The sequence below is a fragment of the Chenopodium album genome, chromosome 18, assembly GCF_948465745.1.
Source record: "Chenopodium album chromosome 18, dcCheAlbu1.1, whole genome shotgun sequence".
Classification (NCBI taxonomy): Eukaryota; Viridiplantae; Streptophyta; class Magnoliopsida; order Caryophyllales; family Amaranthaceae; genus Chenopodium; species Chenopodium album.
Window position 1 is genome coordinate 48915831 of NC_137851.1, and position 12675 is coordinate 48928505.

At 33.5% G+C, this 12675-nt stretch overlaps 2 protein-coding genes across 2 annotated transcripts; one reads left to right on the forward strand and one right to left on the reverse strand.

Moving 5' to 3' along the window:
- The first annotated feature begins 60 nt into the window (after positions 1 to 60).
- LOC145592482 (butanoate--CoA ligase AAE1-like) lies at positions 61 to 4153 on the forward strand. The gene is made up of 2 exons (XM_081648951.1): positions 61 to 497; positions 2525 to 4153. Exons 1-2 carry the CDS (start codon positions 300 to 302, stop codon positions 3992 to 3994), a joined length of 1668 nt encoding a protein of 555 aa, XP_081505077.1. The 5' UTR covers positions 61 to 299; the 3' UTR covers positions 3995 to 4153.
- Positions 4154 to 4501: 348 nt separating this feature from the next.
- LOC145592483 (metal tolerance protein 10-like) lies at positions 4502 to 9743 on the reverse strand. Its single transcript, XM_081648952.1, has 6 exons — positions 9523 to 9743; positions 7607 to 7719; positions 6764 to 7009; positions 6346 to 6426; positions 5414 to 5644; positions 4502 to 5084 (listed from the first exon to the last, which is right to left on the reverse strand). Exons 1-6 carry the CDS (start codon positions 9638 to 9640, stop codon positions 4740 to 4742), a joined length of 1134 nt encoding a protein of 377 aa, XP_081505078.1. The 5' UTR covers positions 9641 to 9743; the 3' UTR covers positions 4502 to 4739.
- Between the last annotated feature and the right edge of the window lie 2932 nt (positions 9744 to 12675).

Here is a 12675-nt window from a genome sequence, read left to right on the forward strand (position 1 = left end):
AAATTGACTCAGAAACAACAATGAAAATCAACAAAATATTTTGTCACAAAAAAGAAAGAAAAAAAAAAAACAAAACAAAACAAAAAACAAAATAGGGGTTTCTTAAAATTGCATGGTCTATACTTATCCAATTAACAGGCTAAAACCCCTGACGGCTGTTCATATCCAATTTAACCCAAATTTAACCTGTCTCATATCAATTTTTCATTATCTAGGTAACAACAAATTTCAATAATTTATTCAATACCCATTATAATATAAGCTTGGATTAGTATTTGATTTCCAAAAAAAAAAAAGAAATGGAGGGATTAATTCGTTGTTCTGCAAATTATGTACCATTATCTCCAATAACTTTTCTGGAAAGAGCAGCAATTGTTTACAGAGATGATTTCTCTGTTATTTATGGAAATGTCAAGTTTACATGGAGAGAGACTCTCATTCGCTGCACTAAACTCGCTTCTGCTCTTACCCATCTCGGCATTTCTTACGGCGATGTTGTAAGTTTTCTTTTTGTTTTTTTATTAATATAAAATTTTGATTTTTGATGATTTTGTTTGTTCTTTATTTTCTGGGATTTTTTTATTGTTGAATTTGATTCCAATATTTCTTTATTTTTTTTGGTACGATGTTATTTATTTGGGTGTTATTTGCATAATATACTGTGTTATTGTTGTTGAATATCAAAAGTGAGGGACCCTTAATTTGGTGTTTAATTGCTGATAAAACGTGTATGGATTTTTATTTCTTTTTTGTGGATATTCTTTTTGGTCATCTTTATATCAAGAAGCAGGATTAAGTGGGGGTGTAAATTCGGCTTTTGGTTTGGAATTTATTTGATTCAACCTACAAACTGAAATAATATGATCCAATCTGAATTTCGAACAACTCGTAATCCTAGTTTAGCCTTGTTGGTTTGGATTCAATCGATAGTATAAACTCTTTATCTCAATTTTATAGGATACATGTAATCGAGCAAAATTCTTAAAGTTTTATAAAGCCTATAATTTGGCCCACAAATTCATCATCACCATACTGTATTGGATAAGAAACTTTTGAGTGAGAGTGATTAACTTTTACTTAGCAATTAGTACCTACTTTACCACTTGGGATTACTATATTGGTTTGCTTCAAGGACTTTGTTTCTTGACTTGATCCGAATTTATTAAACCCGTAGAATAAGCTGATTAGCATTTTTTTTTTTTTTTGCCTCCCGTTGTGAATAACATGAAGGTTATGTATTACGGAGTAGTTTGAATCTTAGACTAATGACAATGTTGTTATGGTTATGAGCCACACGAATTACAATAATAACAATATAATAATTTTCTCATTGGACACTAATTGATACTTGTAGAGTGATTTTTGTATTGGAGCTATGATTGACTTGTGCTTAGTCCTTTCAGTGTATACTGTATCGGTTGTTATTGAGTCAGGACAGCTTAGTGGACTATTATTGCTGAACAACTTAGGATCAGTGTTTGCATTTTGTTTGATCTGCTAAAGGATGTGAGGGGTGAGAAATAGTAGGATTTCAACATACCCATGTTTTAAGCATTAATCAACTTCTGCAGAATTGCTTTCAATTGGATTCGTAATTCCTAGTGCTTTTCACTTTGTTTAGTTTTTTCTCAGCTGTGTTGATAGTAGTGATATATAAAGTTTGGCACCCTCCTAAGTCCTAACGGAATAAATTAAGTGGTACAAAGGCAATTAGAAGCTATATTAATAGCAGAAAAATGGTGATTGTTTGGGGAGGTTATGGGTAACAAAGGACAAAAAGAGATAGAGTACAAGAGGTGGCTCTGGATGGTTAGCATTTTCCATTTATCCAATTTTGTAATCAATTCCAACAAGTGGTCTGAAATTGAGGTTTACAAGAGATTTCTGATTGTACATCTCCTTCTTCCATTATTATTTATTGTAAAATAGGAGAGTGTTCATTGAGATAAAGATTTGAAGGACTATTTATACAAGCAAGAGTGTGTCTTGGACTGCATCATATTTTAAATAAAAATCTGATTTGATGACTAATTGTTCTTTAATCCTATTTGTTCTTTCATTGCTATGTTTAACATCTGGTCACCCTGCAGACCTTGGTAAGGGCATTAGTATGGTCATTAGCAGGTGGGTTCGTCATGCTGGTAATACATATGTTACCTCAGCTTGTTTAGTCTAACCTCACCTGTATGCTATCAGCTTGTTTCATAGAGTAGACTGCAATGAGGCATCTATGAAATGCAAATGCAAATGACCTTTGGTTTTGATGTGCAAACTTGCTATTGTATGATAAATATGTGAAAGCATATCAATGCAATATATTAGTTCTTGTGGATTGTGCTCCCATAAGCTTAGCCCCTGGCATTATCACATTTATTTATTTTTTCTGTGCCTTTTTTGTGGATCTGGCTATCTATCTCTATTTTACCTTGCTTTTCTAGCAACACTGTTCCCCTGAAAAGCAGAATAAGATGATCACTTTCTCTAACTATTATGCTTTTCATATTCATCGACTTTCCAATGTCAGGTTGCTGCTTTGATCCCTAACATTCCAGCAATGTATGAGTTGCATTTTGCGGTTCCAATGGCTGGGGCAATCCTTTGTGCCTTTAATACCCGTCATGACTCTGGAATGTTGTCTGTTTTGCTAAAACATTCAAAAGCAAAAGTCATCTTTGTAGATTCCCAATTTTTTAATGTTGTACAAGGTGCATTGGATATTTTGTCAAATTCAAGCTCAAGGCTTCCTCAAATTGTCATAGTTATTGATCAACAGTTGATGCCAGTTGGAAATGTCATGTCCCCTTCTGGAACATTGGAATATGAAAATCTTTTAGCGACAGGAAAAACTGAATTTGAGATCCGAAGGCCAAAAGATGAATGTGACCCTATTGCATTAAATTATACTTCGGGGACGACTTCGAGCCCTAAAGGTGTAGTTTACAGCCACAGAGGTGCATACCTGAACTCTTTTGCTACAGTTCTAATAAATGAAATGCTTACAAGGCCTGTATATCTGTGGACTGTTCCTATGTTTCATTGCAATGGTTGGTGCTTTACATGGGGTGTAGCAGCTCAGGGTGGGACAAACGTCTGCCTACGCAATGTTATTGCAAAGGATATATTCAGTAGTATTGTTAAGCATAAAGTTACCCACATGAGCGGTGCACCAACAGTTTTAAACATGATCATAAATTCTCCTGATGATGATAAGAAACCTCTTCCAAACAAGGTGGTAATGGTGACAGGTGGTGCCCCACCTCCTCCACAGGTAATTTTCAAAATGGAAGAACTTGGGTTTACTGTAATACATGGATATGGGCTAACAGAAACTTACGGCCCTGCTACAGTTTGTGTTTGGAAGCCTGAGTGGGATTGCTTACCTCCAAATGAGAGAGCAAAATTAAAGGCCCGGCAAGGAGTGCTTACTACTGGGCTTGAGGAAGTTGATGTAAAAGATCCCGTTACTATGAAAAGTGTTCCTGCTGATGCAAAGACGCTGGGTGAGGTTATGATTAGAGGTAATACAGTCATGAATGGATATTTGAGAGACCAGAAGGCTTCCCAGGAGGCTTTGAAGGATGGATGGTTTCATAGTGGAGACTTGGGTGTTAAGCACCCTGATGGTTATATTGAGTTAAAGGACCGATCAAAAGATATTATAATTTCTGGCGGTGAGAATATTAGCACAATTGAGGTAGAATCTGTATTATTTAGTCATCTGGCTGTCCTAGAAGCTGCTGTGGTAGGACGTCCTGATGATCATTGGGGAGAGACACCCTGCGCATTTGTGAAACTGAAGGATGGCTGTGGTAATGTTACTGCTGCAGATATAATTAAGTTCTGTAGAGATCACTTGCCACATTATATGGCTCCTCGTTCTGTTGTTTTTGAGGATCTACCGAAAACCTCTACTGGAAAGACACAGAAGTTCGTTCTCAGGGATAAAGCAAAGGCCATGGGAAGCCTTTTTCACAACAAAACCAGTAAACTTTGAGATATGATGACCTAAACTCGTAATTGCTTGGTCTACATCTTTGTAATTTCTTTCCTTACACAATTTGTCAATAATTATTTTTCTTCAATATTTTACTTACATATAACATTCATTATAATAGCAGGGCAAGATGGTCAGAATACCTTGCTTTTAAGTAAATTTTTGAAATACGTAGTACCTTAATATTTTTTTGTCAACCGTAATACACACATGTTTAAGAGTTTTACAACCCGTTTGAAGACTACTGATACAAATAATATAGATAGTAACAAGTTTTAAGTTCAAAATACTTGGTTTATAATAATCTTAGCAACCCTTCTTATACTATAAATACACAGAAGACAATACATCAAAGTTTCAAGGTCTGCTTAAAAAAAAAAAATAACAATTGAATAAATACACGTACAAATAACTATTCATTGAAACTAATCCAACCAGTACTCATAAGGCTGTATTTTTTTTAATAAAATACAGAAGGGGAGTATATTGAGAATACCGGAATTTACGGAAAGTATAAAAACAATCATAAAATTTCACATTAGAAATTTGCTTCCAAAAGGAATCAATTACCACATATCAGGAATTAAGGATGATTAGATGTGTAGATGATCCTGGGGCAAAGGAATTTTCCAGCAAGTAATATTATTATATAAAACCGTACACATATATTAGGCTATAAACATGGAAAAATTCATCTGATAATACTTGATGAAATTCCTAAACTTTGAATCTGTTTCTAGGATCCTCAAACTTTTGCTTTGTGCTCAGGTCGGTGAGTGAACTCAAAATCGATGTGCACAAATGCTCGCTCTACATCAGGTAGCTGCTCGAGTTTCTCTTGGAGTGTCTCACCGATGTTATGTGCTTGGTTCAGAAGCATATCTTCCGGCAGCACAATGTCAACCTCTGCAAAGTAGTGTGTACCAAAAGTGTATGCTCGTACGGTGTCAATGTGCTTTATCTCCTCATTATGATTCCATATAAGATATGTTAACTTGGCTAAGAACTCTGGTGGTGCAGTCCTTCCGATCAGTGACCAGACGTTCTCAATGACAGTCCTTGCCCATGTACCGATAGTGTACAAAGCAATCTGCAGCAAAGTTCCAAGAGATAGTAATGTTTTTCAGTATAATATTGATAATTTACTCAATTTTTCTCAGCTGGCAATCTGGTTAAGTGGATCATATGGTTGTACTCGTGTTTTATTTCTTGTTGTGTTCATATAATAAAATTGCATTACATACAAAATGCACGTGTTACTGTGTTAGGTTGGTTTTTCCTCAATTGTTAAGTACTGATTTTTGGTTGTGTTGTGCCAGACAGCCAGGTTAGATAATTCTAGCTCTTACTATGACCATTTTGGAGCATATAGTTGAGGAGTTGTAAGAAAACTTAAATTGGTAAGTGTGGTTAACTTACAATTATGGCACCGGTAGGATCAATCCACCAAAAGAATCGAACAGCAAGAACTGCAGTCGCCAGACCAATAGAGTTTGTAACAACATCAAAGAAATGATCTTGAGCATAGGCACGAACAATCTCATTTTTAAATCTACGGCAGTAGACCATAAGACAAAACTTCACTGCTGTTACTGAGACCATAATCCCGATCATCCACATTTCTTGTGTGTGATTCATTTTAGGCCCCGTCTGCAGGAGTAGCAAACATAAGCATCTCAATTGCTCAACACATGGAATAGCTCTTATAATTGCACTAAATCTAAAAATTCGATCTAAATACTCTCAAATGCTCAGTTTTGTACCCATTTACTTCGTATTTAATGTGGCCAGATGCATAGCAGATGCAGTTTTTCATGATACAAAGTGTTTGAGATACCTCGTTGGGATGTCCCATATTAAGTGCTACACAACATTTTAGTGACCTTTTCCTCTAGTTTTTCTCCATACTTAGCCCTACACCTTCCCAACCACTATTATTATTGTATGTAACACTAACAAGAAACGGAGAAAGTACATATTGTATCTAAGTGAAGGTAAAGACACAGACCTACTCAGAGGATAGGCAGGGGCGCAGCCACGCAGGGCATATGATATCACAGGTGTGTAGACAAGAGTGATTGATCAGGAATTATAAGCCCAAAATCTAATTAGGCCTTCCAGGAATCCAAGCATAATATTCTTACTTCGTACTTAAATGACCAAAATTGCTCTGCCACTTTCAGAACAATTGCTGGTTACATTTGCCTGGATTTCATTCAATAAGGTTTTTCAAACACCCTAGAGTAGAAAATGGATTTAAGCAATTCATTCTTTTCAAATCTTGTGAATAGGGTACTTATTCATCACTATAAGCAAGTTTGTACATCAGACAATAGATAAAATCAACATACCTTAGTAATGAGGTCACGAGCGGACTCCAGCAGTATTTGTAGTCCTAACGTAGCCATAACCGATGCAAAAACTATAATTCCCTGAATCATCCACGAGGTGAAATCAGACTTATCAAATGCAAGAAGGAGCCGGTCCAATTTGAAATATATCTAAATTATCTATCATAAAAGTAATTCGGAAACAGATTGACACACTGAGTAGGTTACATAATTGTAGCACCAAATGTTCATCAAGAGTTACTCTGAAGTCACATTAAAAGCTAAGCTTAAAAGCACAATTGCAAAGTAATTCAATGCTGATATATTACGCATATTATACAAAGGAGTCTTTCGCTGTAGGATTATGCAGGAAAGATCCTTATCAAAGTTGATATAAAATCATTATTGTTTTAAGTATGCATATGAAGTAAGGACATACCACAGGTTGCATCCTTTTCTTCCCAATCGGATAATAATATTGATTTGGTTTTCTCATGGCATGGGAAGTAAACCACAGAATAAATCCAGACAAAAGATCAAGAAGTGAATCCAATGTTGATGCAATGACTGCCAGTGATCTACTTTCTATGGATGCATATATCTTGGCTAGGAAAAGAACAACGTTGGCTGCATTCGATATATTAATTGCCAGTCGCTCACTTTTTGCAAGCTGCTTCATCTCATCCTGAAGAATAAAAATTCAAAGCATAAAAGTACTTCTCAAAAAGACTATGAAGCATATTTAAGTAAGAAAAACAGAACATAGAAAAAAGGAATGATTTGAAAGTGAAGCCGTGCTGCTCATGTTTTAGATTCAGGTTCACAATGTTATCGAAAGGAATTGATATAAGAGCATAACTTAGAGATCCCAAAGGGGAAAAAAAATAACACTATGACAAATCCACCGCTGCAGAAGCAGATGCAGAATCAGTATGGATCCAAATCACACATTAATATACAAGTTCATTCATTTCATAGTCCACTAAACATTACAAAGTTAAACTTATGGTCCAATACTCATTCATATGATCATATCAAATAAGCACTTTGCTTCCTTACTATGCCTTTATTATGCGCAAATGCGATAAATTTTCTATTAGACAACCCTCTTCAACCAACCTGCTATATCAAGTACCAAAGGCAGTTTCTGTTGAATTTTTCCAATCTTTGTAACTTAATGTAGGATCCTTGTCTTTTACCTTGACCAAAATCTCCAATAAACTCAGGACCAAGAAACAAGCTATATAAATCTTTGTGCAAAGTAAGGAAAACTGTAACTGACCTCAGTCAAACTTCCAGGAAAAAAACCTGTTTCATTGATGCTTTCCATTTCGTTGAAGCCTTCTAACAGTCTTTCCTGTTTCTTGTAATAATCCGCAACTTTTCCTTGTCTCCCTGAAATTGGAACAAGTCACAAATCCATGAAATTGGCCTCATATAGTTCCCTTTGCTAACTTCATGCTGTCAATAGTGTCAAATTCATTCAACGAAGCTAATATGTATTTAAGTTGCTGATACTGAATGTTATGAAACATCAGCGCTCACAAGAAAAGTATGAACAGCTGAATCTACACCGTCTCACACAACAGCTAAGTGTCCTATGTGGTCATGAAACCTAAATGCAAATAATATATGCAGATGGTTGGATCACATTTCACTAAATGCAAATGTATATGCAGAAGACAATTGAGCAAATAGCTTTTTCACTAAGCTAGGAAGAAAAAAGAGTTACAGATTCTTGTGTTTTATTGATTTTGTGCTACTTAATAAATCCAAGTCCTACATAGTCTATCGACCAACTTTGCATAATAAAAATACAAGACATACTTGATCAAGTTGTTAAAAACAATACCATATATATATTCACACGATGTAATTTATGACAATCGGATTGAGATGATAATTCGAACAATATAATGATACAGTGATATACTTCCTCCGTCTTTTTTTTTAAAATCATATTAGTAGTTTAGATTACACTATTAATAAGACCTTCTATTGAATAAGCCTAAGAAGGCTTTCTATGTTCAATAATAGGAGAATTTACCCATTACGAAGATAAATGTCCAAGACAATACTAATCCAAAGGCATATAAGCTTCTAATTTGTCTATGATGAAGATCCAAAGGTATGCACATCCTCCAACCTCATGTGCACTAACACCTAGAAAATTACTTCATCAGTTCTTAAATACTTGCAACACGTGTCTCTTTTGTCCATTTTAAATACTTGCAAAACTTTCTATTTTGTTGCTATAAACTACGAGTACTATTATACTACCTCCGATTCTTGTTACTCGCAACAAAGTAATATTTTATGTCTCATAAATATTACCCATTCATTTGTTGCAAGTAATAAGAACCGGAGGTAGTATTATGTTATTATATCACTCTCCAAGTAACTCTACTTACAATAATTTATTATTGTTGCTCTCTCGCGTATCCACTTGAGCTAATTTTTAACTTAATCTTTCTCCCCCTATAACTATAAATACTCTCATTAACTCGCTTACACATTAACCTATTCATTTTCACATGTACCCAAAAATCTTCCTAAAATGAGCACTAATCACAAACACAAGTGGAATAGTATTCGGGAATACTAACACAAACACAAGTGTAGCAAGTATTTGGGAACGAATTCCTCTCCATTTAATTATGTTACATAGTACAGCTTAGAAAATGGGGGGGGGGGGGCAATCCAATCAAGCCATTTTCGACTCACAAATAAGACCTCTTAGTAGTGATATCTTTCACACCGATACAACTTTCAATATTAGTTGTGTGATAATTAATTCTAAACAAATAAAGTCGTACATAATATAATAAGGGTTTGAAACAACATATACCACAATTAATTTAATTACGAGTACAAAGAATTATTCAAAGGCATAAAGGTACATATGATCGTAACAAGTCGCACATATACACATCTCCTGAACAGTGAGAATTAAACAAATTAAAGATGAACAGTAAAATTACTAAAATTAACAAACCCCTATAAAGCATCTTAGGTTTGTACAACTTTACATGAAAAAAATCCACACATATACAATCACATTATACCTAAAACGAAATTATGCAATGACATATTTGTAATCTTCCTAACAATTTAAAAATAATAAACATAAAATAGCATGCAAATTATAATACGGAGTAACTTGTAAATAAATGAAAAAATTAAAAAGGGTTGGCTCACTGCGTGTACGGAAAAGGCGGCCAAAACGAGAGATGGAAGGAGGACGATTTTCCGGCAGTCGGAAAGAGTTGAGGTTTAGTCGCCATGACTCGGCGTCGTCTAACTCGGCTTCCGCCATATTGTTATTGTTATTGTTATTAAGAGTCGTTGCACAAACTTTTTCTCATACGATACGATAGTAAAGAGATTAAAATAGGTAAATTAGGAAACTTAACATCTTTACTTTTTGGTTAGTGTATATGGTATGTGTTGAGTGAAAGATATTCATATATCAATGATAGTTACACGTAACAACGAAGCTTCGTGCGCAAATAAAGTTGTGAATTGTATGCCTCCTAAGTATATGGACATATGGTAACAACATTTTTATTCTCCCTCTTTCATAAATTGACTTCTGAATGTATCGTATTCTAGGGTTGGATTCTTTCTTGTGGATATTGGGTAATCCCACTCGTATTGATTGATAGATACCTTATCTATTGATTTAAATCGATATGTGAGGACTTGAGAAATATCTAAAAGTGTATTTTATCATGTGATGACTTAAAGGATTGAATCAAATGCATGAGTGATGGTTTATGCGATTTATTACCTAATAATGTGTCATCCATGTATTTGTTTTTATTCATTTATATATTCTACTTTTCTATTTGCATCCCTTAAGATTTAAGAGACATGTTTTTAAGTACTCTGTTTTCTAGGGAAGTTTGGTAGAATAACTAAGTATAGAATTAGGATACATAATAGGAATATAATAATATACGTAAAGGATCGGACACAACAGACTTCAAATTCAATAGATCTTGTGTATCTTGTATACTAGTATCTTCTCTACGTAAATGGTATTGGGCTCTTGCATTAGGGTTGAACCGTTAAACATTCGACAATTCCCTTGCTTGCACATCAGCACATGATATCAAGAGAAAAGGTTAGATCCTCCTGGCCTTTAAACGTAGCACTTGCTATTTTTACTTCTTCCGCTTTTTATTGAATGCATCACTTTTCAGATATGAAAGTTTTAATTTAGATGTATCACTTTTCCTTTTAGTTAATAAATTTTCTCTATATCTCCTATCACATGGTCTCTATTTAATTTTTCTCTCTATCTCTCTCCAATCAAAAAAATTGACTAGGAATTTGCAATTACAAAAGTGATGCAATTATATAAAAAATGAAGGAAGTATAAATTTTGATTATTTTGACATTATTGTATAGACCATGGGTTAAAATATTATTATTTTATATATAATAGAAATATATGTAGGATAAAGAAAAAAAAAAAAAACTTTTAAGGAAAAGCACGCATGCCATGGACGGAATAAAATTGATGTTGGCCCAAGCTAATTTAAAAAAATAACCCATTAAACAATCCATTACACCGATGGAGTATTATACAAGTATTAACTATCTAAATACAAAAATTTTTACTTGTATAAACTCCATAATAAAAAATATGACATTTTGTATTTTACCACCCACTTATTGATATTATCACCCAAAAAAAATTATTTTAAAATACCATTTTAAAAAGACAATAAAAAAATTTTAAAAAAAATTCCACCATTTGACACTTTCTGTTATTGTGATAATGTTCATGATCCTTGTATTTTACATGTTAACATCTAGAAGCAAGAGATTTTTTGGGTAATGGTATTATTTTTATTATTTATTATTTTTTATTATTTTTTTTTTGTGTGTGTAGTAATATCAATAAGTGGGTTATTTGTGGGTGGTAAAATACAAAATTTTCTAAAAGTTAACCAAGAATATTGATTTATCCCTATGTGTTTGTAAGTTGTGAGCTTATGAGCAAATTGGTGCTAATTTAAGAAATATTTACTTGTTCTTGCATTTTTTTTATTATTATTTTTTATTTTTTTAATATTTGGTGTTTGTGGCACAATTTATGTAATGGCAATTCTTGCTAACTTGCTAGCCATTGGCTGGAAACAAATTTTAAAACTAATCCACCAATGAAGTGAGAAGAATAATAAGTTAATACCGCAAATAAACAATAGCAGCAAAAATGCACCAATGACTACTAATGTAGTAATGTGCATGATCCTTGCTGTTGGCAAGGAAAGTTCCAATGTAGTTTTCTATTCATCAATAACTTGTGGACTTTATATATGTAGGCACTAAACTAAATAGAAGTGATGAATGGGTCTTTAGGATTAAATTCGTTTATTATTCTTAATTATTTGGTTGGGTCATATTGATTTAGGTTGTTTAAATGTGTCCGTTATTTTGGTCTGTTAAATTAATTTTGATCATATTAGGTTTATTTCCTTTTTTTTAAATTGTGAAATAACTATGTTTTTTTTTTTTTATTTTTTTTATTTTTTATTTTATTATACATGCTCGATCTATATATGGATCTTTATTGATACTATTACAACGGCATAGTTTTCTTTTCCTTATCTTTATTGGGTGTAGATAGAAATCAAAGATTAATAAAATCTTTCAAAGTGATAATAAGTCAAACTGATACGAAAATGTACAAGATATGTTATGGGCACAAGCCAAGAGTATGAATTTATTTGCACAAAGCTTAAGGTGAGGGACTGAGGGTCATGAAAAGCGTCAATCAAGGCTTGAAAGTAAGGGTCATGTAGTTCTATTAAAGAGAAACATTGCACATAATTAAGGTGTGGATCATGCTTATAAGCCACAATTTACAAAAATGGGTTAAACAAAGGGAATGAACCATAATGAGTGCAATAAATTGATTAGTGAATCCGAGTTATAACTTATTAGATTCAAGATACATATAAACTAAATCATTATATTCGAATGTCATCCCTATCCATACATATTGAAATTATAAAACACATGTACAAAAAGCTAATAAAACCAAATCATGTGAAATTTAAAAAGGAAAGAGACTTACGACGAGTAGGATTAAGACATAGTAAGGGATGAAAGGGAGGATGAGATTGTTTGGGAAGTTGAAACTCGCTTATACTTAGTCTCCATGATGGAAACTCATCGTTGAACTCAGTTGTGATCGCTGATTCTACGTCTGGCAAAGGTGAAAGAAGCTCTCTTCTTGAATCTCCTATACAAACTTGGTTTTCCATTATTTAGTATTACGAGTACTAATTACACAATAATCTTGCTTAATTAATTTGATTATGAGAATAATGAATAGGA

Bases quoted from the DNA above. Each gene is read 5' to 3' on its own strand.
- LOC145592482 (XM_081648951.1), top strand. From the start codon at position 300: ATGGAGGGATTAATTCGTTGTTCTGCAAATTATGTACCATTATCTCCA. The intron at 498-2,524 runs GTAAGTTTTCTT...TTCCAATGTCAG, and splicing joins GCATTTCTTACGGCGATGTT to GTTGCTGCTTTGATCCCTAA.
- LOC145592483 (XM_081648952.1), bottom strand. From the start codon at position 9,640: ATGGCGGAAGCCGAGTTAGACGACGCCGAGTCATGGCGACTAAACCTC. The intron at 5,645-6,345 runs GTATGTTGATTT...CTACTCCTGCAG, and splicing joins CTCGTGACCTCATTACTAAG to ACGGGGCCTAAAATGAATCA. The intron at 5,085-5,413 runs GTAAGTTAACCA...ACTTTGCTGCAG, and splicing joins ATCCTACCGGTGCCATAATT to ATTGCTTTGTACACTATCGG.